General features: G+C 36.1%; 6 protein-coding genes across 12 annotated transcripts; 2 read left to right on the top strand and 4 right to left on the bottom strand.

The window, feature by feature from the left end:
• The first annotated feature begins 381 nt into the window (after positions 1 to 381).
• Positions 382 to 3,394, top strand: LOC18011752 (heparan-alpha-glucosaminide N-acetyltransferase). Of its 6 annotated transcripts, none has more exons than XM_024151369.1 (13): positions 382 to 578; positions 987 to 1,124; positions 1,218 to 1,299; positions 1,387 to 1,463; positions 1,561 to 1,667; positions 1,751 to 1,868; positions 1,956 to 2,072; positions 2,157 to 2,248; positions 2,325 to 2,391; positions 2,524 to 2,602; positions 2,740 to 2,831; positions 2,922 to 3,065; positions 3,154 to 3,394. In XM_024151369.1, exons 1-13 carry the CDS (start codon positions 411 to 413, stop codon positions 3,178 to 3,180), a joined length of 1,308 nt encoding a protein of 435 aa, XP_024007137.1. In that variant the 5' UTR covers positions 382 to 410; the 3' UTR covers positions 3,181 to 3,394. The 6 variants fall into 6 exon arrangements, 4 of the variants coding, with proteins under 4 accessions (XP_024007137.1, XP_006395231.1, XP_024007139.1 ...); XM_006395169.2 differs by having other exon boundaries at positions 1,947 to 2,072; XM_024151371.1 differs by having other exon boundaries at positions 1,947 to 2,072; positions 2,325 to 2,420; positions 2,522 to 2,602; positions 2,794 to 2,836; positions 3,154 to 3,383.
• Positions 3,395 to 9,727: 6,333 nt separating this feature from the next.
• Positions 9,728 to 14,421, top strand: LOC18011751 (respiratory burst oxidase homolog protein D). Its single transcript, XM_006395168.2, has 8 exons — positions 9,728 to 10,549; positions 10,634 to 10,796; positions 11,016 to 11,064; positions 11,383 to 11,496; positions 11,912 to 12,721; positions 12,835 to 12,930; positions 13,089 to 13,878; positions 13,993 to 14,421. Exons 1-8 carry the CDS (start codon positions 9,895 to 9,897, stop codon positions 14,100 to 14,102), a joined length of 2,787 nt encoding a protein of 928 aa, XP_006395230.1. The 5' UTR covers positions 9,728 to 9,894; the 3' UTR covers positions 14,103 to 14,421.
• A 1,885-nt stretch (positions 14,422 to 16,306) lies between these two features.
• LOC18011750 lies at positions 16,307 to 17,144 on the bottom strand. The gene has a single exon (XM_006395167.2). It carries the CDS (start codon positions 17,022 to 17,024, stop codon positions 16,476 to 16,478), a length of 549 nt encoding a protein of 182 aa, XP_006395229.1. The 5' UTR covers positions 17,025 to 17,144; the 3' UTR covers positions 16,307 to 16,475.
• A 1,661-nt stretch (positions 17,145 to 18,805) lies between these two features.
• LOC18011871 (40S ribosomal protein S27-2) lies at positions 18,806 to 20,086 on the bottom strand. The gene is made up of 4 exons (XM_006395166.2): positions 19,934 to 20,086; positions 19,719 to 19,820; positions 19,590 to 19,618; positions 18,806 to 19,162 (listed from the first exon to the last, which is right to left on the bottom strand). Exons 1-4 carry the CDS (start codon positions 19,934 to 19,936, stop codon positions 19,042 to 19,044), a joined length of 255 nt encoding a protein of 84 aa, XP_006395228.1. The 5' UTR covers positions 19,937 to 20,086; the 3' UTR covers positions 18,806 to 19,041.
• Positions 20,087 to 20,246: 160 nt separating this feature from the next.
• LOC18011644 lies at positions 20,247 to 23,337 on the bottom strand. Its single transcript, XM_024151757.1, has 3 exons — positions 23,083 to 23,337; positions 22,513 to 22,862; positions 20,247 to 22,281 (listed from the first exon to the last, which is right to left on the bottom strand). The coding sequence occupies exons 1-3, from the start codon at positions 23,294 to 23,296 to the stop codon at positions 20,416 to 20,418; spliced, it is 2,430 nt and encodes an 809-aa protein (XP_024007525.1). The 5' UTR covers positions 23,297 to 23,337; the 3' UTR covers positions 20,247 to 20,415.
• Positions 23,338 to 23,618: 281 nt separating this feature from the next.
• On the bottom strand, positions 23,619 to 26,805 carry LOC18011643 (tRNA-dihydrouridine(20/20a) synthase). 2 transcript variants are annotated; one of them, XM_006395164.2, is made up of 12 exons: positions 26,717 to 26,805; positions 25,978 to 26,034; positions 25,751 to 25,877; positions 25,508 to 25,635; positions 25,227 to 25,399; positions 24,915 to 25,032; positions 24,714 to 24,795; positions 24,570 to 24,631; positions 24,391 to 24,463; positions 24,198 to 24,281; positions 24,028 to 24,108; positions 23,619 to 23,940 (listed from the first exon to the last, which is right to left on the bottom strand). In XM_006395164.2, the coding sequence occupies exons 2-12, from the start codon at positions 26,013 to 26,015 to the stop codon at positions 23,743 to 23,745; spliced, it is 1,164 nt and encodes a 387-aa protein (XP_006395226.1). In that variant the 5' UTR covers positions 26,016 to 26,034; positions 26,717 to 26,805; the 3' UTR covers positions 23,619 to 23,742. The 2 variants fall into 2 exon arrangements, with proteins under 2 accessions (XP_006395226.1, XP_024007526.1); XM_024151758.1 differs by having other exon boundaries at positions 25,751 to 25,872.
• Between the last annotated feature and the right edge of the window lie 1,119 nt (positions 26,806 to 27,924).

The raw sequence follows: 27,924 nt of genomic DNA, 5'->3' as shown, positions 1-27,924 counted from the left end.
GTAATTTCTCTAGATCGACATATAATCGCATGATTGTAGACTAAAATCAAGATAAAATTCGTTAGTCGTTACATGTAAATTTAGTAGTATCAGATATATTTTTCTAGCTTTTTAACGAATTTTGTAAAGACGTGGGCTTTCTGTTACTAGCAGGCCCATAAAGAGAGAGCGAATCAAGTTCGCAACTGACGGCAACAAACTGAAAAGCCCTGTGAGAAGGTCCAATCCCAAGAGAGGCACGTGCGAACCCGAAAGTTAAATAGAGTGTGAATAGGAAACCAACGGCTCAAGTGGCTCCTAAACCATTATATAAGTAAATATTTATCCATATCCATTATATATATATATATATATATATATACGCTGCAGAGTTTGATGAATGAAGAAGATAGATTTGGTTCTTTGCTTTGATGCGGACGAAGTTGGCAATGTACGAACCAATCAAAGGCTGCGATGGTGATGATCAATGGCGGGAGAAGAAAGACATTGAGTCTGCTCTCCAGATTTCTCGTCCATCTCTTCCTCCCGACAAGGAGCGATTAGTCTCTCTCGACGTCTTCCGTGGCCTTACCGTCGCCGTCAGTTTGTTTTCCTTAATCTCTGTCTCTCTCTACTTTGTTTTAATCGTTTAACCTTCTCGTTCGTATTAGTTTCAATCTTTTCGCAACTCTTAGGTAGTTTCAGTTTTCAGGTTAGATCAACTTTCCTTTTTTCTTCTCTGTTTAATCAATGTATTTAGAGCAACAACAAAAAGACCTAATTAGAACAATGGTATATGGTCTAGGGACAAGAGCGTAAACTCACTATAGTCCTTGTTGTTAGTTTACATTGTGCCACTTGGTCACTTAGACTTTGGTCCGAGTTGTTTTCCTCCTGGTGGATTTGCAGGAAACAATATAATACCTATTATTACCAAAAGTAGTGGAAGAAGAAAGTATTGAGCTTGGAGTTTAATGTTTTTCTTTTGTAATATATGATTATAACAGTTGATGATACTTGTGGATGATGTTGGAGGGGTTTTTCCTGCTATTAATCATTCACCTTGGGATGGCGTAACGCTTGCGGATTTTGTCATGCCTTTCTTCCTTTTTATAGTCGGTGTCTCTCTTGCCTTTGCTTATAAGGTATGATGCTTCACCATATTTTAATCTGTGGGAGTGGATCAACTTCTTTTGTTGTTGGTGGACTCTGATCTTCTATTTTGCTTTTGCTTACAGAACTTGTCATGCAGGTATGCTGCAACAAGAAAAGCTCTGTTTAGATCGTTCAAGCTCCTCTTACTTGGTCTTTTTCTCCAAGGTTGGTTCTAATTAACTATGATGTTCTCAAGTCAAAAGGTGTTGATGCTACATACATACATAAATGATTGGTTTTTAACTTTTTCAGGAGGATTCATTCATGGTCTCAACAGCCTAAGTTATGGAATAGATGTAGAAAAAATTAGATTGATGGGCATATTACAGGTATTCATGTAGTTTGTTTTCCATAATCAGGCATTGCAGTTTCCTTCTTTTTGGACATTGTAAATTAGTAGCTTCTCTTTGTCTGTTTTGTTTTCAGAGAATAGCGATAGCATACTTAGTTGCCGCACTGTGCGAGATTTGGTTAAAAGGAAACCATAATGTCAGCTCAGAGCTATCTATGATCAAGAAATACAGATTTCACTGGTAAGTGTCTTTATTATTATTTCTCAACGTAAGTGTTGCATTTGTATTCAGATGATATTTATGATCATCCTTTTATTATACAGGGTGGTGGCATTTGTTATTACAACAATATATTTGTCCTTGCTATACGGCTTATACGTGCCAGATTGGGAATATCAGATTTCAACAGAAGACCAAGGATCAACATTGACAACATTCTTGGTTGGATACTGTTATACTTTATTCTTCCTTACATATTCTGTACCACTTCTCATACTGATGATGCTCAAACCTATTTAGAATCTGAAGGTGAAATGTGGGGTACGAGGACACACAGGACCAGGCTGTAATGCAGTTGGAATGCTTGACCGTATGTTACTAGGCATCCATCATCTTTACAGGAAACCCGTGTATTTACGAACCAAGGTTCTAGATTGAACCCATGTCTTTGTTTTTCTCGATATTTCTTCCATGTCCGTTTTCATTTGATCTCTTATATCTTTTTCTCAGCAATGCAGTGTAAATTATCCAGACAATGGGCCATTACCTCCAGGCGCTCCTTCTTGGTGTCAAGCGCCTTTTGATCCCGAAGGCCTCCTAAGGTATCTCCTTCTATTCCCAAAATCATCATTTAATAGCTATTGCTCACAAAGTAACTTGCAAGTTTTTGAACTGTAGTTCGTTGATGGCCACCGTTACATGCCTTGTGGGTTTGCATTACGGCCATATTATCATCCACTTCAAGGTAAAAAATGTCCATATTATTATTGTAATATTAGTCTCTCTGGTTTTGGTGAATTGGGAGTAAGAATAGCAGTTTCATTACATTTGTGGTTATCTTATCTGAAACTTATCATTGTTGTTTGACTTCTTACAGGACCACAAAAAGCGTCTGAGTCAATGGATTTTGCGTTCTTTTTGTCTTCTGATGTTAGGTCTCGCATTGGATCTCTTTGGTATTGTCCTTGGCTTTTCTAACTCCCCTTTTTAGGATTCTTTGGCCTAATTCATTACAAGATCAAAATACCTTATTAAATCACAATTTTGCATCGAAATAGCGTAATCACAGTTTTGTAATGCGGTTTGCTCGCAGGAATGCATCTAAATAAACCTCTATACACATTGAGTTACATGTGTGTCACCGCAGGCGCTTCTGGATTCCTGTTATCCGCGATATACCTAATGGTTTGGTTTGCTATGATCTTGAACCTCTTTTTTAAACACACTCGCATCACATTGTGAATTGCAAATCTCACTCTCTATCTATCTCCACAGGTTGACGTTTATGGATACAAACGAGCAAGTCTTGTATTGGAGTGGATGGGAATACACGCCTTAACGATCTACGTTCTCATTGCCTGCAATCTTGTCTTTCTAATCATTCATGGATTCTACTGGAAGAAACCCATTAACAATCTTGTAAGTTTTTACTTCTTAGCTTTCTTACGTTTATCATTTGTTCAAGTTTTGTTGTTGGAGTTCAAAAATTTTGTGTTTTTGTTTACAGCTTCATTTAATCGGAATCGGAAAGTAAAGAAGAAATCAAAGGGAGGTGAACAAGTGCAGTGCCATTACGTTGATCTAATTCTTTGAGATGCTATTTATTCTTTCATCAACCAAAAACTTAATGTTTCTCTCAGAAAGAAACAAAAGCCATCTTCATCTTCATATTCCACTGTCTTTCCACACATTCATTAACCTCTGGAATCCAATCTATTCTACTTTTGTATATCGAACCTCTCCATATTTTACATTTTTTCTCTTATATCTTCAAATTAAAATATTTTCAACCACATTGATTCTATCAACATGCATTCTAATAAAAATATCCCAACCACATTTTGATTCTATCAACAAGATGCATTCTTGTTATATAGACAAGTGAACGCCGTGAAGAAGTTTATTTGAGCGGTAATTAAAAACGACAAGTAAGAAGTTTGAGCGGTGAATTAAAACGGTATGTTACAATAGTTACCAATCTTAAAACGATAAAATCAGTGGTGCCAAAAGCGGTATTCTCATCTTCTTTACTTCTTACTTTTTATCTGTTAAAATTATTTTAGTATCGTTTACTTCTTACTTTCTTCTAACAAATATTTCATTATATTACTTTGTGTCATCAATTAGACCAAAGACAATAAAAAATGACCACGCGACATGAAAGTAAACTAATGACCTTTGACCAGCTTGAGCTCAAAACCGCAGCAGATGCTACTCATCAATCAAACCTAAATCAATATTGTTACCAAAAAAAAAAACTTAGATCAATACAGATATATACATCTTACTTATTCATACAATACACACATATGACATACATCATACAGTACACACATATGACATACATGTGTACATTATTTTTAAAAGACCTCTTGGAAAATAAGAATCATTTTCGTTAATCTATCAAGAAGATTACCCAAAAAACAAAAGACTAAAGAAAAATGTCTTACGTAAAGGTTCTAGAAGTTAAGGGCATCAATATTTGAAAGATAAGAGAGGATGAAAGTCGTTAAAGAACAATAATATCAAAATCCACTTTGTATTGACCACACCAACCTCTTTCCTTAGCTTTTAGATTTTTCCTTTCTAAAATGAAATATTTCACCGGTTGCAACCAATATGATATTCCATCTATATCATTTTTTTCTAGTTTTATTTGTTATGATCATTTGAATTTTACAGTTTATTTAATTATTACTGAAGTTGAATTATTAATACTGATAATAAATGCTGTTTTAGTTATTAAAAATACCTAAATTGTAAAAGTTTAATGGAAGTTACGAGGTAACTCTTTGAGTTGACAACTACACTTAATTAGGTGTTGACAAAGGATTTTACCCCAAAAAAATGGTGTGTGACAAAAGGTTCGCCATCATTCTTTTTTTTTTTTTCAAAAGCTACAAACGCATTGTAATATTTGTCTTATCTTGTTTAGATTTTGGTTCTCTATAAACTAAAAACAAAATATTGTTGTTTTACATTAGCCAATTTTAACAGAAAAAACAAATATTTCATTATTATTCCTCAAAATTAAAAATTAGGAAGTGAAAACCGAAAACACTTGAATGCCTAAATTTCTTATCAAGATTGATTTTCCAGAGTCCACAAAACACGGCTAATTGTAAATACGTAAGGCATATCATTGTCTACGTATGAGAAACCAATCGACCTATTCATGGCTACAAAGTACGTTATATTGTAAATAAAGCACATGTGTTAATGTGTAAGAGACAACAACAGAAACTATTCAAACAAATATTCATTTAATCGCACATGTGAAGGTTTACCGATGTCTGATGTAATGAAACTTTACGTGTGAGTCTAATAATTAATGGAAGGTTCACATTTCTACGGTACGTGTATTCCTTTTGGAAATATCCCTCCTCCCAAGTAGATTTGAACTAAGGACCTCTTCTCCCAAAGAAATCACTAGACCAAGAGCCACTTGGTGTATGCAATATAATTCTTAGATCTTAATGAATTTTTGTTCTACCGTACCTTCGTCTCGTATCAATTATTTATGTTGTTTCTAGTTTCTCATGAACTATGTAAAAAAAAGACTTGTTACCAATAAAATTTGATCATCATCTACAGTCGTGTGAGTTTATGATAAACATCATTTTCAGTTTTCTTGTATAGTACGATGTATATGGTTATGATCAGCTTAATTATGAACTAGCAGTACGCACAGTTTTGATATACATAGAAATAGCATAGCAAAGGAGATAAGTCAAAGATTCGTCCACTAATATACCCACAACGATATTATATCTTCTCAGCCACCTTTCGTTTTCATCGGTCCTATTTTAAAACAAAGAAAACAAAACCCACCTATTTGTATTTTGTACTAAAGTGCTCAAATATATATCTTTATGTTTTGTCGCCATCTAATCTCTCCGTTCTGACTCTCTCTTTCTTCTTTAGATTTGCTAAATTGAGACTCTGAAACTGACTTTTCTCGTTGCGGCCTCCAAGCTATGGTTTATGAACAAACATCTTGTCTGTTCATGCCGCCTGCAAAACTATATCATAAAGAAATCATGAAGTATACATTTTAAAATACTTCATTACTAGAATAAAAACCAAAAAAAAAAAAAATTCGTATCTTTGGCAACAATAAACTTTAGGTATCCCTTGTAACCGGTGCTTAAGATGATATTTATAAAGGAATCCCCTATACTGGATTTAGATACCGGCCTGGTATCAAAAAGATTTGGTGTTAAGAGTTAAGACTGTTCACGTGTGTACTAGATGCGATGTAAGACGTAAGTACCTTATTCTCTGGAGATATGTCTGATATGTTTCATTATGAGTTAGAGAGGATTGTTATCGTAACCTAAATGTTAGCTAAAATTAGCAAAACAATCTAACATTCTCGAAATAACCAGAACAACATTGCTTTTTTAAAAAACCTCATTTTACCCCTGAGACGCTTTGATGACAAAAAACATATTTACGAAAATGCCATTACTTTTTTTTTCCACGTCAGCAGTACAAATTACGCGTCGAGAATTAAGTCTACCATCCTTTATAATAAATTTAAATTTTCTGATAGATTTATGTAAAAATTGGTAGACATAATTTTTCGATGATAGATTTTTCCCGATGTTGGTAGACTTGTTAAATGTTGGTAGACTTATGTTGATAGACTTATTTTAATCGTTTGGTAGAGTTAATTTTGTTGATAGACATATTTGATTGTTGATAGACTTGTTTGTCTTCAAAGTAAATTTATTTTCGTGTTGGTAGATTTAGTGAGTCTAAGTTGACTTTTCGAAGTTCTATTGACCAGAATTGGTAGACTTATTACCTCTAATGATAGACTTGTTTATCCTGAAGATAGACTTATATGAGAAGATATTATATCTACTACAATGTTATTTTTTTCGTTATGATAGTGTTGTTTTATTCATGGTAGACTTACTTAAAAATAGTAGACTTATTATGGAGAAGTAGACTTATTTTCAGTTAGGTACACTTAAAATTCAGTAAGAGGTTTTAGATGTGTGATAGATATATTTGAGTATGTAATAGATATATTTGATATCGATAGACATATTGGCCAAAAATAGATATATTTCACCCTTATAATAGACATATCCTTTTTTTGGGAACGTCGATGTTGGTAGACTTATTGAAATGTTGATAGACATATTGAAAATTGATAGAGATATATACTTTACAGAAGGGTAGACTTAATAATGTGAAATGACAACTTTGTCCAGCAGTTATTATCGAATTTGTTGTCCCAATCACCGCATCCAACTATACTAGGGTAGACGCCGCCATCCTCTCTTTGCCTCTTTTGCTGTTTTTTTTCTTTGTACTTCATCCTCTATCATGTCTTCTTCATGCATGGTCGAGATTTTTTTAGTATGTGGGAAGTGAGAATTCGCTAAAACTCGATATTTATTTTTGGTTGATAAGAGCAAAGGATGTCGAGTTGTAACTGTTGATCGGGAAATCGAGTATGGAGATTTTCGACAAGTCGTCTACGAAGATCTGGGTTCAGATCAGCGCCGTTTTGATATTCAATTCAGCTATGTGTGAATAGCAAAACTCAAAAATCTCATAAGTGATACAAGTCTATCATATACAACAATACAAGTCTATCATATACAACGATACAAGTCTACCATATCTAAACCTATCCGAATAGCAAAACTCAAAAATCCCATATGTGATACAAGTCTATCATATACAACGATACAAGTACACATCATCGCCAATAGCCTCCTTCAACTTCCTGAATTCAGTCAGGTGGGCGCCATAATTGAAGCTATGCTCCTGCAAAGGTGACTTTCTTGGCTGAAACATTCTTGGTGGATAATCATTTGAATCACTGGAAGAAGCCATCTGTGGAAAATAAGAGATTTTTAAAAAAGTCTATGATACATTACCAAACAAGTCTATCATATACACCAACAAATCTATCATACATACAATATATATCACAAACAACTCTACCATATAATTAAAGTAAACAACGCAACTTAAAACCAAAATAAAACAACTCTACCATTCGGTTTTAACAAACATGAAACAAATCTACCATTGGGTTTTAACATACATGAAACATGAAACAACTCTATCATTCATTTATATCAACGAACCTCAAAAATTAGAAACGAACCTATCCGAATAGCAAAACTCAAAAATCCCATATGTGATACAAGTCTATCATATACAACGATACAAATCTATCAAATATAATATATATCATATACTGCAAAAACAAGTCTACCAAACCCATCACTTAACAAAAATAGATATATCGACTAAGTTTATAAAAACTCACCTGTAACCCTTCGACAATCCACCGTCGGAACCACCGCCGAATACCTGTTTTCTGCAACACCCAAAAAAATAGGGTTACAGATTTCCTCACCGCCGTAGGTCCGTTCCCGCCTGTATGATGTCGCTGACAGCCGCAAAGACGGAGAACAGTGACGGAGGCAAAGACCGCAAAAAAAATAACGAAATATAAATGAAAACAAAAAAAAACGACTTACCGGAGATGACGAAAGCATTGGTAAGAACGACGGAGGATAGGAGACAAACTAAAACACCGAGGATCTGTAGATTCTTCGTCATCGTCGGAGAAGGAGGAGCAGAGAGTCGAAATCGCCTCTAGGGTTTTTTCGGGTAGGGAAATAAACTGAAATGACGGTTTATTTTTCATCCCTCAATTAAATTCTATTTTTCAAATTTTGATTTTTTGTATTTTTGATATATTTATGTATATATATTATATATTTATGTATATAGGTCTCATATATTATACATTTATGTATTTATTTATGTATCAATTAAATTCTATTTTCCAAATTTTGATTTTTTTTGTATTTTTGATATATTTATGTATATATATTATATATTTATGTATATAGGTCTCATATATTATACATTTATGTATTTATTTATGTATCAATTAAATTCTATTTTCCAAATTTTGATTTTTTTTGTATTTTTGATATATTTATGTATATATATTATATATTTATGTATATATGTCTCATGTATATTGTATATCTGTGTATAATTATGTATTTACGAAATTTAAAAAAAAATCAATAAAAACAGTTTTTTTTTATGTAAGGAACCTTAATGTCTTTTTTCTACTGATAAGGTTGTGTAGCAAAAATATAAAGAGGTTAGGTTACATGAGTAAACTGACCATTTTGTAAAGTCATTCTAGTCAATATTCTCTTATGAGCTGTCATAATATCTGCGCATGGTTTGTTAATTTTTTTTGTGTGTGTTTGGTATATTTTGAAAAATGGTTGATACACTGATGCGGGGGTGGATCTTCCTCGCGTGATTTCTTACGGATCCGAAATCTAGGTGTTGCACCACGATTAGCTCTAATTGACTCTTTTATCATAGAAACAAAAATATTATTTCAAAATAGATACATATAGGATCCATGATCAAATTAGTCCGGCTATAACACTAGGTGAGGTATGTGTATTGAAAACAGATTACAAGTCACATGTTGGAAGCAACATATTTATATGGTTCCATAAATATGGAATCCAAAATGAATTATAGATTGACTTTCGGAAAATTAGATACTGTATATGACTAGCTACATGTAATGCAAATCTCTTCGCCGCAATTTTTTTTTTGTTTTTTTGTGATTGCCATATAAAGAGAATGATATACTAGTTACAAGTTCACAACCTAAAAGTAATTAAACCATCACCTTCTTTTAGTCTATTGTTCTCTCTGCGCAAATTCACGCGGGAGTTGTTACATATTAGATACAATAATAAAAAAAATTCAAGAAAAAGGTATAAAATGACTCGGTGTAGAAATGTATAAATTACTCGGTACAAACACGAAAACAAAGATGAATAGAAATGTAAACAAACGAAGAATAAAATGAAATGAATAAAAATAAAGTCAAAATAAATGGTCAGCAAAGGGTTTGACCGGACCGGGAGAGGTCCATCCATAGTTTCCCACTACCTTCCCAGATTTACAACACATATGCGAATTGCAATTTGCATGCCCCTTTTATTTCGTCTCTCCCTCATTCACTCTATATATATATATTTTAAGCAAAAATCATTTTCTTCCATACACAAAAATTACAAACACCTTTTGGAAGCAGAGAATTTTTTTCTCTCGATTAATATAGTAACCTCACAGAGTATTTAATATTTTGCAGTGATCGCTTTGGTCTTTTCTTGGCCAAATCGAGTGAGATCATTTTTCCATTTAATTATAGATTCTAAAGAAAAAGATGAGACGAGGCAATTCAGGTACCGACCATGAACTCGGGATTCTACGAGGAGCTAACTCAGACACCAACTCTGACAACGAAAGCATCGCCAGCGACCGGACCGCCTTTAGCGGGCCACTTGGCCGGCCCAAACGCGCGTCCAAGAAAAACGCAAGATTTGCTGAAAATCTACCAAGAAGAAGCAACAGTGTCAGCGGCGGCGGCAGTGGCGGTGGCCGTGGCCGTGGTGGTGAAGACGATGAGTACGTGGAGATCACGCTAGACATCAGGGACGACTCGGTGGCCGTCCACAGCGTCCAGCAAGCAGGTGGCGGAGGAGGAGGAGCTCAGCATCTGGAGGATCCAGAGCTGACACTTCTCACCAAGAAGACGCTCGAAAGCAGCCTCAACAACTCAACTTCCCTTTCTTTCTTCCGTAGCACCTCTTCACGCATCAAGAACGCCTCACGCGAGCTCCGGCGCGTGTTCTCTAGACGCCCTTCCCCCGCCGTGAGACGGTTCGACCGCACGAGCTCAGCCGCTATTCACGCTCTCAAAGGTCTCAAGTTCATCGCCACAAAGACCGCCGCGTGGCCTGCCGTCGACGAACGCTTTGAGAAACTCTCCCTTGACTCCAACGGCCTCCTACTCTCTTCCAAGTTTTGGGAATGCTTAGGTACGTGATTTAATTCTTGCTTACGTAATTCTGATTATACTATAATTTTCCCTTTTTTTTGTTAATTTTCTTTTCTTGGTTCAGGAATGAACAAGGAATCTAAAGAATTTGCGGACCAGCTCTTTAGAGCATTGGCTCGTCGGAATAACATCTCTGGCGATGCAATCACTAAGGAGCAGCTCAGGCTCTTCTGGGAACAGATCTCAGATGAAAGCTTTGATGCCAAACTCCAAGTCTTCTTTGACATGTAAGCTTTTTTCTTATCTTCACCTAACCCATTAATATCTACGGTTAATAGGTCATCACTATGTTCGTTTTAATATTGTTTTTGGTATTTTTGAAAAATTAAACGGTCATTAGGAGCTGAGGACCGTAAATCCGTAATTAATACAAATTGATTATTTAATAAGTTTTTTGTGAGGTTTAGTGCATTTGTAACTAATAAATGATGTCATTGTGTGGTCAGGGTGGACAAAGATGAAGATGGGCGTGTAACAGAAGAAGAGGTCGCTGAGGTGAGAGAAATACACACACCGTTCAATAATTATCTTTTCTCATATTTTATTTACAAATATTTTCTTAGTCATGTCAAAATTTTTTTTTTAAAACAATAATATTTATCTATACATATTCTTAGTTGATTATCTTGACAAATTTGTCCACGCGCAAACCCCACTGACTTTATCTGCTGACGTCTACTGTTAACATCACAAATCCATTAACTGCGTATGTGAACACGCCAGTAATGGTTATAGATTTGATAGAGTTAGTAGTATTTAATATTTTGTTTAGGTTATTAATTTCATGTACTTTTTTTGGGTGATTAATTGCAGATTATTAGTCTTAGTGCTTCAGCGAACAAGCTTTCGAATATTCAAAAGCAAGCCAAAGAATATGCAGCGCTGATAATGGAAGAGTTGGACCCAGACAATGCTGGGTACATTATGGTATGTATGGTCCACCTTTAACCACTCAATCACTAATGGTATATATCATAAAATTCACCACGTTTAAAATACTATAAACAACCGAAAATCAAAGGTTATCTAAAAATCTAAGGTGGTCGAAATTATCTGGACATCTTGATTTTTGACCAAATCAATCAACAAAAGGTCGACAAGTCTAAATTGGTGTTTAAGAGGCTTATTAATAGATGTAGGCGTCTACCTAAAATTTTCTTATATAATAAAACAATCTTAGAACTAGTGGAACCTAGACATTAGGTGGCATCCGAATCTACAATATTTCTTCAAAAACATAGGATAAACCTACGTAAAATATCAAAATAACCATTTAGTAACGTTAATGTTGTATCCTGATATTATTATTGTTAATAATATGAAATGGAAACTGGTTTAACAGATTGAAAACTTGGAAATGCTGCTGTTACAAGCACCAAACCAGTCAGTGCGGATCGGAGACAGCAGGATACTAAGCCAAATGCTAAGCCAGAAGCTTAAACCGGCACAAGAGAGCAACGCACTAATGAGATGGTCAGAGAAAATCAAATATTTCGTACTTGACAACTGGCAGAGACTATGGATCATGATGCTATGGCTTGGCATCTGCGCCGGCCTATTCACCTACAAATTCATTCAGTACAGAAACAGAGAAGCCTACAAAGTGATGGGTTATTGCGTTTGTATCGCCAAAGGAGGCGCAGAGACTCTCAAATTCAACATGGCTCTCATATTACTGCCTGTTTGTCGCAATACCATCACTTGGCTAAGGAACAAGACCAAGCTAGGTGTTGTCGTTCCGTTCGATGATAATCTCAACTTCCACAAGGTTATTGCAAGTGGGATTGGTGTTGGGGTTTTGCTCCATGCGGTTTCTCATTTAACGTGTGATTTCCCTCGTTTACTTGCTGCGGATGAGGATACCTATGAGCCAATGGAAAAATACTTTGGGGAGCAACCGGAGAGTTACTGGTGGTTCGTGAAAGGTGTGGAAGGCTGGACTGGTATTGTGATGGTTGTGCTAATGGCTATAGCCTTTACACTCGCTACGCCTTGGTTCCGACGTAACAAGCTTAACTTACCTAAATTCCTCAAGAAGCTTACGGGTTTCAATGCCTTTTGGTACTCCCACCATTTGTTCATCATTGTTTATGCTCTTCTCATTGTCCATGGTATCAAGCTCTACCTCACAAAGATTTGGTATCAGAAAACGGTATGTATATATGCTCTTCAAACTTGATCGTTTCTGTTTCTTGTTTTCTTTTTTTCTTTTTTTTTTTTTTGGTTAGTTAATTAACACTTTGTATTTGTGTGTGACTCTTGCAGACATGGATGTATCTCGCTGTACCCATCCTTCTGTATGCTTCTGAGAGGCTGATCCGTGCTTTCAGATCAAGCATCAAACCGGTTAAGATGCTCAAGGTATACATTTCTTGTTTATAAAATATGAAAATGTAAATAAGTCTTCCAAATAATACTATGAATTAAACCATATTATCTTTAGAACGTCTTTGATAAGAGTAAGAAAGTAGTTTATTTTGAACTTATTTTAAAGACTTGAATTATAAATGTAACAACAGGTAGCTGTTTACCCCGGGAACGTTTTGTCTCTACACATGACGAAGCCACAAGGATTCAAATACAAAAGTGGACAATACATGTTCGTGAATTGTAGAGCCGTCTCTCCCTTCGAATGGCATCCTTTCTCTATCACATCCGCTCCCGGAGATGATTACCTGAGCGTACACATCCGCACGCTCGGTGACTGGACACGTAAGCTCAGGACCGTGTTTTCCGAGGTATGCAAACCTCCTATGGCCGGTAAAAGTGGTCTGCTCAGAGCAGATGGAGAAGACAACATTGCGTTCCCAAAGGTCCTCATCGACGGTCCCTATGGTGCTCCAGCACAAGACTACAAGAAGTACGACGTGGTACTTCTTGTGGGTCTCGGCATTGGAGCCACGCCTATGATCAGCATCGTCAAGGACATCATAAACAACATGAAGTCTCATGATAGTGACATCGAGAGCAACACCAATAGTAATGGGAATAGTAAAGGGTTCAAGACGACCAAAGCTTATTTCTACTGGGTGACTCGGGAACAAGGATCTTTCGAGTGGTTCAAGGGGATAATGGACGAGGTTTCGGAGCTGGACGAGGAAGGAGTGATAGAGCTTCACAACTATTGCACGAGCGTGTACGAGGAAGGCGATGCTAGGGTGGCTCTTATTGCCATGCTTCAGTCGTTGCAACACGCTAAGAACGGTGTTGATGTCGTCTCGGGGACACGTGTCAAGTCCCACTTCGCCAAACCCAACTGGAGACAAGTCTACAAGAAGATCGCTGTTCAGTATCCCGGCAAACGAATCGGTAACTAACTAATAATCTTGATATCGTTAATTTAATCTTGTTATTACGTGATATTTATATAATTAATTAGTGAATTTTTGTAATTGAAAACTAATATGAATTTGATGATTGCAGGAGTCTTCTATTGTGGGGCACCAGGATTGACAAAGGAACTAAAAAATCTGGCTTTGGATTTCTCTCGAAAGACGACCACCAAGTTTGACTTCCACAAAGAGAACTTCTAATCACAATTACCTAAAAGTTGAATTAGAAAAATAAAACAAGAAAATTTGCAGATAGATATTGATTTTGATTTTTTCTTCATTTATAAAAAAAAATCATATGAGCTGTATTCTTTCGTTTCTTTTCTTTTTGTTTACTTTTAATTACGGAAGTTAGTTTAATGCCGCCACATTAAGTATAAGATAGTAGAAGTATAGTTGCAGCTATGTGGTATTGTAAACATGTAATTATGGAGTTACTGCAACATTATTTCCTACTCGTAATCGTGTCTTTAACGAGTAAATATAGTTTTGATTGTTATACTAGAATACCATTACTCCCTTCGACATATTTTTATAGAGATATCAGCAGCATGATATATATATATATATATATATATCTTGATCAGTTGATTGTAGTTTATTTGTGCATGCACATTGTGTTTACAACCTATATACTAGTATCATGAACATGCAATATTATACACTTTCTTTCAAAAAAGAAATTACTAGAAGCAGCTCCCTAGCGGAAATCGTTGTGGCGGCTCGGTGGGTTGCACGGCGAGTCGAGGTGAGTTCAAGGCGCTCGGTTTCCAGCGTTTCTTTCCTTGACCGGATCGAGGTCTAGGGTCAGAGTTTACCAATGGCAAATGGTTTTTCCGGCTTGCCGCTGTCGACCTTTTGGTGAAGTTTGAGGACCGCTTCTCCAACTGTGAATCACAGACGACTAACCAGGGTTATTCGGTTTAATTAGGTTATTTTGCCTGGTTTTATTTTTGTAAACCATTACCAATTCCCGGTTCGGGTTGATAAATAAAATATATATTTTCTTTAAAAAAAAATGAAAAAAAAAAAGAAATTACATTGTTTACAGAGAATAAAAAAGAAAAGGTGGTGGATGTTCTAGAAGGAAAAGGCCACTTGTTTAGTTTATGTCTATGAGAGAGAAGTGGCGTGTCAAGAAGCATTTACCCACGCCCCAACGGGGCTATAGACATTTCTTGTTTCAACGCCGTTCACTGGGGTCCACACCCCACCAAAACCCGTTTCCGATTTCACGCATGTTGGAAACAGACAAAAGTTTATAAAATAAATTAAACGTTGTTTCTGAATTGAACCAAGAAGCTATTCATTTTTTTTTTCATTTAAAAAAAAAAAAAACTATTTACATGATAACTGTGATTTACATTCAGAATTACATGATATTATGATAAAATACATTAAATTTCCTTAAAGTCTGGGCAAAAAACGGAACTGCATTTATGTTTTTCTAGATAAATAAAACATTAATGTTACCGTATATCATGTTATTATCATGTTTTTACGCTATCTAGTTAATTTTACGTGCACTTTTTTTTTTTTATAGTTTTCATGTGTAGTATGAAGTGTTACATTGTTATATTGATCTAATTTTCCAATCACAAACACTTCATATAGTACAGCCAATTTTAATTTGTTTAAACTATATATTTAGGAATATGTACCTCTCAAGTTCTGCGGTATAAATTGTTTATCCAAGAAATCGTTCTTTTCCATGATTGGATCCCGACCGATTGTTCCCGGTCTTTCTTAAACTCATCCCAAACATGGATGACTATTGACTACTTCTCTTAACTGATGGGCCACTCATCTTGCTTGCCGAACTTCGTCTTGATTAACGGACTAAAACTTGATCCAACACTTGGCCTTTTTTTTTTTTTTTGGTATGAAACACTTGGCTCCTACACTTGGCCATATATATTCCAAACTTACAATCATTTTCGCCCTTTACTCGTGAATCACCTTCCGGAACTCGGTAACCTTTAAAACAGATTTGCTTGGGTAGGTCGTATCTTTTCTTTTGTTAATTACTTAATTCTGGATTGGATTTTTATTTTATTTTTAGTTTAAATAAATTACGTTTGTTGACAACTAAAAAACATAAATATGTATTTTTAATTAGCAAACGAATCTAATTAAATTAATTAACATAAAATTTAAATTCAAAGTGACTGAGGCATACCAAGAAAAAAGAACAAATATAATTGATCATGAGTACTGTTGAGTCGAGTAAATGAAACGAGTTGTCCAATGATATAATATTGTGAGCTTGAATAAGTAAAGTATATATATGAACCAAACAAAGAAAAATGCCCATTATTATAACACATTAAAGATCTTAGAAATATATAGTATACGACCTCAAAGGAACTAGAAAACATATATTGCAAAATAGATCCTTCCTTCAAGTTGATAATGAGGACACATTGAGGTGATCATAATATATGATCCTAGAAAATAAGAGGCTCGAAGGATTTGTGATCGACAACACAAAATATGAACGTTACGTTTGCAAAGATCATAAATATGAATCTATCCTTCATATCTATCGCCAGCAGTATAAATATGGATATGAATTTAGGTGCCTCGGGCTAGCATTTCTTGATACCTCTTGAAGGACAAGAGTTTTTGAAGCTTCATCTGCTTATGAAACCTTGAAATGAAGAGATCTGCGACATGGTCGATCTCATCTTCTAGCTTGAAACTCTCTCCTTCTTCCTCCTTAGAGTTTCTCACCATATCTATCACAGAACTTCCTTGACCTTCCTCCAAGTCCTCAAAATCCTCATCTCCTTCAAACAACGTGTGCCTCAGATCAGGATACTTGTCGTTCTCCTCCTCTTGTACGTCGTAACTCTCATGATGAGCCACTGTAGATTCCCCGCTATTGTAGAGGACTATAGCCTTACATTCGTCTTGGTCGTGGTCTTGATCTGCATGCCCTAGGAGGTTGTGGATCTTGTTGGAAAGTGAACGGAACCCGAGCTTCTTGTGTTTGACGAGGGACAACATGAGGAGTCGTGTTTTGAAGGCACTTGTTTTGTCCTTTATGGCTATAGATTTAGCTTTTGCCATGGAGCTCAACAACGCAACGATCTGTTTCATCAATGCCGTAGCTTTCTTCATTTTTTTTCTCTTTGTAAGAGCTATAAACTTGAATCAATTGATGTTAATGGTGTTTCTTCTACGGTGAAAATGTAATATATACAGATATAAGTAAGAGGATGTTGCTTAATTAGCATGGAAAGGAACATTGGTGGTGAGCGCCTTGAGGGGTTTATATAGTAGGTGTACTCAAAAGGTACGGTCACGAGTCATGGCTTTATTAATCTTGTCGTATTGCTTAATTAACGGCTATACGGTTTACTTAATGACGGAGCAATCTCCCCACAGTTCGACACGTGGAGATACACCATTTGATGTAGTGGATCACTTACTTTTTCTGTTTAAGCTTTATGGCTTTATGTCACGTTCCCTTTCATCAAATTGCATCGTGCCTACATTTTACGAACGTATGCATTTGAAATTTCTTTTATTTGTTAAAGAATCTCAAGATACTAAGTTTTTAGGTTAATTTAGTATATAAATGTGACCTAACTGGTTACTTTGACGATGAGTCGGGTATGTTTTTTTCTCTTATAAAGTATCAAACCTACTATTAATTCAAAACGAATAAAATGTTTGTCATTTTCGATTAGAATTCATGTTCGGTAGTACGTCATAATATGCAGAAGCGCATGAAGCTATCTTTTTTTTTTTGATTCATAAGTATTTTAATTTTAATTCAGGATAAACTATATTAAAATAGTAATCAGAGCACTTGGGAGTGATATCACATAATTTGTAAAGGACAGACATATAATCAACAAGTAGTACAAACTACAAAGCATCTTCCACTTCTTCTAAAGATTTGATTGAATAGCGACTTTTGTTGTTAAATGTTATTAACTTTACCTACGAAAGCAACTGTACAACTAAATTATCGAAACAAAAGTGTCATTAGTTACCTAAAAAAAGTTTCATCAAATTTTGTGTGAAAGATACAAGTTAAAAAGAAAAAAAAAAGATCAGTTTCGGGGAAGATGCTTCGGTAAAGTTACAGACAGCTGACGAGATCCAGCGGCGACGTAAATTCATTGTACTTCTCTTAAAACCGCTTTAACAATTGCTTTTCAATTTTTGTTTAGTTATAAAGTATTCTTTATTTACTTTTCTACAAACCGGAGATAAAAGAAGAGATGGAAAATGAAAGCATGTGATGGTTTTGTATAATTGGAAAGTGTTTACGCACTTGGTCTTACATTTATTTCAAGGCGCCGCGAAATCTTTTGGTCATCACACATATAGCTTTTTAAGATTCTCTTCCGCTTATAGCCACTCTTTGATTCTTACTCTAGATTTCTAGATATTTTGGATTTTAGACATTATACTTTGTCTCGTCGTTTATCAACATCAGTGGAAGTGTGATTCCAAATTTAAACTTCACATTTGATAAGATGTTAAAGGATATTTCTTGATATAGTTTCACGTCTCAGTATCCAAATTTGCACACAACCAATTGAGATTTTCAGATTAAGGAAATAATGATAATCGATAATTGCGCTAATTTTCAAGCTTAAAAAAAGAAAAAAAAATCCAAATGTAGCTTCTCTCTCTTTTACTTCAAAAGAAAAATATTGCATCTGCTCTTGACTTCTTTCTAATATGTGAACTATGAAACACTATAGTTACCAAGGGGGAAAAAGGCGGACAAATCAATGGTGACAGAAAATTTGAAGATGCAAAAACTGATTTATTCATTCCCAAGACATGAACAACTTAACTTCTTCAAGACATGTTTGTGAGTTTATTCTAGACATAACCATATTACAATGCCTTTGCACAAGCCAATTCAAAAGTGTAATATAGAGTAGTAATTTTCCTTCTATTCAGCGAATGACAACAATTTATATGCAAACATGAACAAGAAACAAGACAACTGATGCAATAGTTTCGTTCCTTCAAAATCTTTCTCATAAGCAAAGAAAAACAAACGTAATTGACATTATACTAATTACTAAACAAGAAAATCAAACTGAATGAAGATCTCATTTCTCTCGCAGCAAAATCTGTGGAAAGATGATGATTTGATGGAATCTTACCCTCACTTCTTCCTGAAAGAGCATCCCTCTGTGAGCCTCGCTTTACCACCGGTGGGCTGGCACAGAACTGTCTGACAGTTTCCACACACTACAACTGTTTGAGAATGGCTGAACACAGTGGTTCTGCAAATATCCCACAAACAATGCGTTACTTGAAACTGTAAAAGCTGAACCATCTTCCTAATACCAATCTATAGGTAATAAATCAGTATTCAATTAACATCATCCATCTCTGCAGAGTATAATTAGTACTGAGAAACACCGACAATTTAATTCACATCATTGCTGATTTAAAAGAAGAGGACAATTTCTTCCTAATACCAATATATAGATTATAGACTAACGTTAGTAAAACAACATTCAACATTATTCGACTCTGTAGAAGACAACTTACGTATTGAGGAAAACCAAGAATCTAGACTACATCGCCACTGATTTTTAAACACTGGACAGTTTCTTTCTAGTATATGTAATAAACAAATAACCATATCTACAATTTCAATGGAACAATATTCAGATCAATACCAAACAATCAAGTTAGACAACTCACATGTTGAAGCATCCTTGGCACTTAACGTCCTGAAACACACGAAACAGAAAACGGGATCAGACTCGTTGCATCGCATTCCAAGTGTGTCTTTACGGATTTCCGAGGGGAAAATAAAGAAGAAGAAAGTACCATGAAGAAGGAGTTAGGAGATTGCACGAGACGCTTGAGCTTGTGCTTTCTCTTCTCGAGCTCAGCAGGAGGACTGAGCAGATCGATGTCGTTTTGGAGAACCTGATCCACAGATCCAAAAAGACAAAACAATACTCAGAAATTTCAGAGGAACAAAAGAGAGAGATCAAAAATCACAAACAATGCCAACAAAACAAAAGCCAGGGAAACTTCACCATGATTGCTTGCGGAAACGCGACGAAGATGACGACGACTTGGTGAAATCTTAGAAGCAACGAGACGGAGAATTCAGCCTAACTTATTCTACCATGCGGCTGCGCAGAATTACTGAAGGGAGGAGGAACTATATGTCTTTGTGACAAAACGGTAAATTTACAAGATATTGGGGGTTTATTTGTAAAAAAATTAACAAAGCTTGTGGTGACAAAACTATAAAAACCAAAAAAAAAACATTTGAGTTTAATTGGGTGACACAGAGTGGTAAAATCTTTTTTAGCGGAAAAAAGTAGTTGAATGATGATCTACTGTAATTATATTTGCATATATGACTAATATATATCATTAATAAGTTACACCTTCTATCATCATTCACAAGCTAACCATTGTAAACACCAAGGAGTGATAGATATGACACTAAGAACTTAGGAGCAAAAACCTTGACGGAAATCGTAAGCGGACTTTCTAGTTTTTCCATTTTTTATATCAGACTTGCTGTTGACATTTCAGCATTCAACTGTAGATGCAACTCGTTGTCCATCTCGTAGTGATCCATCTCCACAGACGAAAGAGTATCTGTTGGTGGGCCTTTTAGTTCTTCATCTTCTACTGACACCAAGTTATCATCAAAACCTTTGTTGTTGCAATCTACAACATTCTTACATTCTTCTGTGAAGAGTGCCTCAAAGAAACACTTGTTGTCTGAAACTTTTTCCTCTGAATTGAATTTCACATCCAGGACAGGAGTTTGGAAATCGACCGAAGAAGTTGCAGGTTGAAAACCGAGAACGCTCTTCAAAACGTCATCAGTTTTTTCAGGCTCTTCTTCGCATTCTTTTGTGGCAAAGATCTTAGAACTTCCACAATCAGTAGTTACGTTTGGATTCTCGAGCTCGTGTACCAAAGTATCGGGATTTCTGGGCTCATAACTGAGGCTCTCCCTTTCTGTGTGACCATCAGCTTTTGTGCTAAATGAAACTGTTTCTTCATCTAAATCAACATTCCTAACGCTAACCACTGTCTCAGCATCGGCATATCCTCCCGCATTATCACCAAACTTTCCAGAAACTCCATTATTCATTTCCTGAGAATCGTCTACATCACATAGAGTAATCCCAGGCTCTTTCTGTGAAGAAGTTGGGCTCTCCGAAGCGGAGTATGTGTTTCCCAACTCCTCTGCTGCAACTTGGCTTTTGTCTGGACGGGTACCAGTCGGAGGTTTCTCTTCCATCTCCATGTCATCTTCATTTGAAAATTCAGGGGCTGTAACTACAAGGGCTTGGCTGTATTTTCCGTCCGTGGTTGAAGTTGAAGACAGTAACCCAGCAAGTGCAGATGCTAAAGCATCATTTATAGACACTGAACGTTTTGGCTTTTCTTCAAAAGATTCTCTCCCAAGAGAATGACCAACCTCCTTATCACTGATCTCAGATTCAGCCGAAATCATCTCATTTCTTGAGATTGAGTTATTTTCACTCCCCGGTTCTTCAAACTTTGTAAAACTACTATCCAGCCTGTTCTTCGGTAGCACAACAGCATAATCTTCACATTTCTCTATACTACAGGAGTCGGGGACAACTGTTTTAGTACAAGGGGACAATTGTGGATTATCTCTGTTTTTATCCAACTCATCGGTTTCAGGAGGTTTATCTGTATCACTACCCAGAGAACTTGGATTGGGTATCGTTGTTTCAACACGCAATTCAGATTCAAATGATTTCTTGCCTAGATGTTCGAGTTTCTTCTCTACTAGCTGGAGCCGTGCATCAATACTATTGATAGGTTTCAACATCTGATCTTCAAATCTTGTCAAGATAGTTTCCATTCTGCTTACCTTGTTAACAAGATGATGCAGGATAGTCTCCACATTACTGCAAGATATAGCAGGCTTGATTTCTGCTTCAGATACTCCCGTTGCTGCATCGACCCGCTTTGCAAGAGTATCGACTAAAACTGGTGAGCTCGCTCCTATGTGATCAGGTTTACTCAAACTTGTCTCCTGCTCAATTGCATTCATAATCTTACTTGACTCATTGGAATTTCCCAAAGTTCCTAGATTCGTGCTATTGGACTTGTCGGAAACTTGCCTCTCCTGTTCTTTTCTGACATCTCTTCCTCGAGATAGCTGTAAAAGAGTGGGCATAAACATAGCCATCAGCGCACTACTGGATGAATTTCCTGTTCCACTTGCTTCTTCCTGCTCTGACTCACTTGGATCAATAGGATCAGCAAATACATAAACTTCATCAACAAGTGGACATCTTTTATCCTGAAGGGAGAGAAGACGGAGTGTAACTGATATGCAAGGTTCAGCATCATTGATCTCTGCAGTAGCTTCATAAAAATCCTGAAAAGTATTTCCTCGTTAACACCAATTATTACATAAGGGAAGAAAAAACAAAGAAACGACAAACAGAACAATAAAGATGTTCCTGAGATTCACATAAATTTCATCAGTTCCTACTTTCTTATATCTCAAGGGTTTTCAGGATTCGAAGTTCTTTTTAATTCCATGTGATTTTACTCCAAAACAATTAGTAAAGGGATCTTAAAGTCGACTTCCTCAAAAACGAATTACCTGTTTTCCTAACTGTGGCATTGAAAGCAGATCTTTTTCATTATTGAGCAGAGAAGCATCACCAGCTTTCACTTCAACCCAACCATCTTCGTTCGTCCGTCCATTGCCATTATCTTTTACCTTCCTCTCTATCGAATCATCCTTGAGCGGTTCCACCTGATTCTTAGAAGCAGCTGACTCAGTGAGAGGGATGATCTGAAGCACTTCTTCTGCTCTCATTGCAATGCCACATCGAACTGTACACAGGTATTCTTTGTCATCTCCCAGCTTTTTTGTGTAATACACTTCGTATACCCGTGCAGTACTTCGGATATAGACTTGCCTTAATTCATGTTCTTGTGCAAATGCAACTGCAAGCAAAATCACATTTTACGAAAACATCACCGACGCTAGACATCCACAAGTACATATAATTCCAACCAATTTCATGTCCTTGTATTACTCTATCGATCTACTTCAAACTAAGAAATTAGAGGTTTATAACCGAATCGGATTTCAGAATCATGAAGAATAAGGAGAAACAAAAGAATATGAAAGTAAATAAAGAGGGGAAGACTAAAAGCACCGTACTGGTAATTTCACACGGCTCGGCATCAGTGATCGGAGGGAGCAGAAGCAGCGGTGACTTGACCGCATGATCGACGGCGGCGCCGTCGTCAGATTCGAGGTTTGCGGTGGTAGTCGAGAAGGAAGACTCAAAGGAGATGGAGTCAGTGAGGGAACCGCCGGCGAGTCTCCAGTTAGTAGTAGAATTGATAACGTCGTCGTGGTTGGTCGCATCCATCACTCTTTCTCGCTCTGATTCGGGTTTTATTTTGAGGGAAGATTTTGGATCCAAAATTGAAATAAAATGAAGCGAGATCACTGTACCTTTCTAATATATCTCTTCCTTTTTGGACCCAAATTGAAATACATGGTAATTTTGGTTGAAATTGCAAATATCAACAACAGTGCAGAGAATGAGAGAAATATCAACTTCAAAGAACAAAATGACAAGACAGTGTTGTTTACGATTGTGTTTATAACGTTGATAACATGTTGATTGCACTAACACAGCAAAGAAGTGATTCATAAGATGAAGAAACTGAAAGAATTTGTAATGAAAGTTGTGGCTAATATTCTTTGTAATGGCCTATACATTAAGCATCTATCTCACGATTTGATACAAATAAAGTTGTCCCAATTTGAGGACAAATGTATACAACAAAAATTGAGATTTGTCATTCCTCATCAAGAATCACAGTCTTTTGGCACTCTTTTCAACTCTTTGGACTGATGAATCTGTGACTCTCTTTCGTAAGGAGGAGGCAAAAAACGTCGTACGTCCGCAAAGAGATCTTCGCGTCCAGTCGCCTCTTTGACAACAGACGAGTCGAGGACAAAGTCCGGTATTGATGGTAACACTTCGTCCAAAAACGATTTCATTGTCTGCAACATAAAAAGGTTAGTTAATAACAAGGTGACAAGTTTTTTTGGTAGCAAGTAATAAAGAAGAGTGTCAGCGAATTGACTAACGGTGCAATGCAAGAGAGCAGCATCGGTTCTACGCTTCCACTGGCCATTTCCAGGCTCCGAGTGGAACAGATTGATCAATGGCTGCAAAAATAGGTTTTGCTTGTGTTATAACGCTTGTGTCATCGGATATATAATAACGTGAAGAAATAGAGGCTTGGAAACAGTATTACCCTCACTATATCACGAAGATTTGGTCGGCCTTTTCCATATTTCCCCAGAACCGACTCCCCATAGACTTGATATTTTTCAAGAACCTAAATATCAATCATTTCGAGACAACAAAACACGCCACATATTTTAAAAATCAGATATCAATCAAAACTTTGGAGGAATCTATTTCAGAGAATCAGTATTCCTCAAAACCTGTCGCCTTGTAATCCCACTGCTTGGAGATCCATAGATTACAGTATCGACGTGACCCAAAACGTGCCAGGGACTGTTACATGGAATTCCATAAAACAGTCAAAAGAGAAAAACAGAAACAAACCTTATATGATGTTTAACAAAAAATTTAAAACATTGAAGAAAAGGCTTTGACATACTTGTAGTATGCAGCACGACCAAGCATAACACCATGAGCTCCAGACCTTAATGCAGCATCTGCCTACAGGTTAATGGAAGAGTAAAGATTTGACCTTCTAAACGCAAGTTGCAGTCAAAATAAAGATCCGTTTTATAAAGGTCACCTCAACCACAGAGTTTATGCCTCCGTTTATTGTGAACTTCAAGTCCGGGAAATCACGCAAAAGGGCAAAGAAATACTCGTATCTGTAATTGAAAAGCAGAAGTGCAGATGAAAACGTGAGCCACTCTTTGGCAACAAGCGGTGTTAAAGAAAAATATCTTCCAAATAGAAAACCATAAGAGAAACATAATCCAGCACGTACTTTAAGGGCGGGATTCGACGGTTATCTGACGGGCTAAGTCCAGACAACAATGCCTTTCGTGAATGTATGATGAAATGCTTAGTTGGAGATAATGAAGAAACTATATGAATAAAATCACCTGAATACAAATAAAGAATTGAAAAGGTAAGGGAAGTCAATCAGATATGCCATAAATGTACTCTCCAAAAATTGTTATTTGCCATTGTTTAAAACTAAACACGAAAAATATCTGAGCATATGTGAGCGCAGAGTATCATCAAACTCACTTTAGTACACATATAACTTGAAAGGTAGGCGTACGGAAAGACTTACAAAGCTCATTATATGAATCGTGATCATCAACACCTATTCGACATTTAACAGTGACAGATGCATTGGTATTGGCAGCAATGACAGACATAGCCTCGCCAACAAACTTTGGGTTAAGCATATGAACAGCACCAAAACAACCTCGTCCACTTACTTTTGGGCTTGGACATCCACAGCTACACAACGACCCAGCATGTCAGTAAACAAAATCATAGTTGGATGGAAATGGCACCAGTTGGTATAATAACTCAGTGGAAAAGAGAGTTATGAAAAGAGGCTCGTACTTGAAATTAATTTCATCATAGCCGTAAGCGTTAGCAAGCCTGGTTGCTTTTGCCACATTTTCCAAGTTTCTTCCACCAATTTGAAGTACGATGGGATGCTGGTCTGGAGAATACGCCAAAAAACTGTCCTGTGCAGTACAAGAATAAACACACAAATCAATGCGTCATAAACTCAAGAAGTATCTGCAGAGTTAAGCCAAAAAAAAGAAGAAGAAGAAACAGAAACCCTTATTCATTGATTACCAGGTTTGCTTCTTGATAGACAATGGTTTCAGCAGCTAGCATTTCCGTGTAGAGCCATGCGTGTTTTGATATAAGACGTGCTAGGGTTCTGTAGTGATTGTCTGTCCATCCCATCATCGGGGCTATACTGAATATGAATAGAAATAAAAAGAAAAGAAGTGTAAGATCATTCGCTGCATATGAACATAATCATCGAAAAGAGAAAAGCAGAAACCTCAGGCACATACCTGAACAGAGGAGGACGATAAACATCTGAAACTGTCATGGCTTGTCCAGATAATGAACTATACAGAAAAGAAAATGTAAGCATTAGCTTCACAACAAATTACAACGATTTTTACTACCATAAGAGAATAAGATACATTATTGTGAAACAACAATTGTCTTTTAATCTCTCACTCATATACTACTTCACCATATATGTATCCTTAACATGCTACAATAGTTTTGAGTTTCAGGTTCATTCTGATGGACTGATAAGAATCAAATCAAAGAGCATTTGTAATTGTAAATCAAAATAACAATTCAGCAGGTTTATCTAACTCAAACTAATCGCAATGCTGAAAAATTGACGGCAGAATTTAAACCCAGAAGATGTCTAAATATCTTCCCTGATACAAAACAGTGTTCAAACAAGTATAAAGTAAACTATAAAACATCAATTGCAGACCGAAATAAGCAAATTTTGAATCTTAAGTTTTTTTCAAGTTCATTTAACAACAGCCAAACTCCAAAAACAACACCTATTACATAAGTATATCGAGTTAAGCAAAATCCTATAACAGGAGAGAAACCATAGAATTAAACATGAATTAAGCACAAATTTTAGCGGTAATTGTAACGAGAATGTCTTCTGCGTCGGCTGGGTAGAGCGACGACGGCGAGAAAGTATCTAAGGAAGAAGAACATAGAAAAAAAGGAAGAGGACTAGCTTCTAATGCAGAGAAGCATCGAAAGAGGACTCACGGTGGTCGAGACGACGAATACGGCGAGACGAGTGGAGGTGAAGAGCACGCGACCGAGGCTGAAATTGGATTTTAAGTTTTTGTCGTCGCGATTGGTTCTATTACGGTCTTTGGGTTTGTTATAATCAATGTTCTTTAAACCGAACCGGAGTTTGGACCGAGAAGGTTTTTTTTTATAATGTTTTTCATCATTAAATGATCGGATCGTGGATTAAAATTAGTTTTTATGATGATTTTATGATTCGTGCTATGCAATGGCATACAGTATTTTTTCTATACTATCTTTGTTAAAAATAGAAATGTTATCTATGTTTTACCAAAATCCAATATGACTTGGCCAAAAGGCCCAAAAAATGTTGAATTGGTATCTTTGTGAATGGTGGTGGTGAACATAATAATAATAATGGGGTTTTTACTACACATCTGCATAATGAATGAATTTAAGAAAGAATACTCAGCTCTAGTGGATATGTCCGTTCATATCTGAGCCGTTTTTTTATTATAGAAATTCGTATCCAAACTTAGTTTAGATTTTTTTTTCTTGGGTCTTCTTCTCTAACCTAACCCAAATTAGTCACACTCTTAATATGAGATAATTACACTCTATATGGCTCTTTTTTCAGAATATTTACATTCTATAACTCTTTTGTTTGAAGTAGCACTTTCTATAATAAAATGGTCTGCGAAAAGACAGTTTAATCCTGTCATTCATTTATTATTAACCAAACCAAAATTAACCATCTTAAACCAAAAAAATAATTTAAACCAATTCAATTACTTATATCTCTTTTCTCTCTCTCCTACACGTAAAAATATTGTATCTCACTCCCACTTTATGAATCTTCTTCTTCCTACGAGTATCTTCCTCTCCTCCCTCTTACAAATAGTATTCTTTATGTGTATGTCTCTACAGATTCTGGGATTAAAAGGAGCTTAACCATGAAACTAATTTATCAATTCATCTGTTTTTTTTTTAATCTAGCTTGTTATTTTCTAGATCTGTTTTGCTGTTTTCGCTTTGAATAGCGATATGTCCACGCCCACTTGTCCATGTACACATTCCCTATTTGTTCTCTTCTATACGTAGGGACTATAATGCTCAAAAAACTTATGTAAAAGATATGTCCATATGGACGTGTACAAGTAGATGTTATTAAAAAAATTATATATTTTTTGCTTAGTGTGAACATAATATGGTCACAGATTTTT

This window comes from Eutrema salsugineum, unplaced genomic scaffold (genome assembly GCF_000478725.1).
Source record: "Eutrema salsugineum unplaced genomic scaffold, Eutsalg1_0 scaffold_6, whole genome shotgun sequence".
Classification (NCBI taxonomy): Eukaryota; Viridiplantae; Streptophyta; class Magnoliopsida; order Brassicales; family Brassicaceae; genus Eutrema; species Eutrema salsugineum.
Note: the sequence above shows the minus strand (reverse complement) of the source record. Positions and strands in the feature narration are given on the sequence as shown.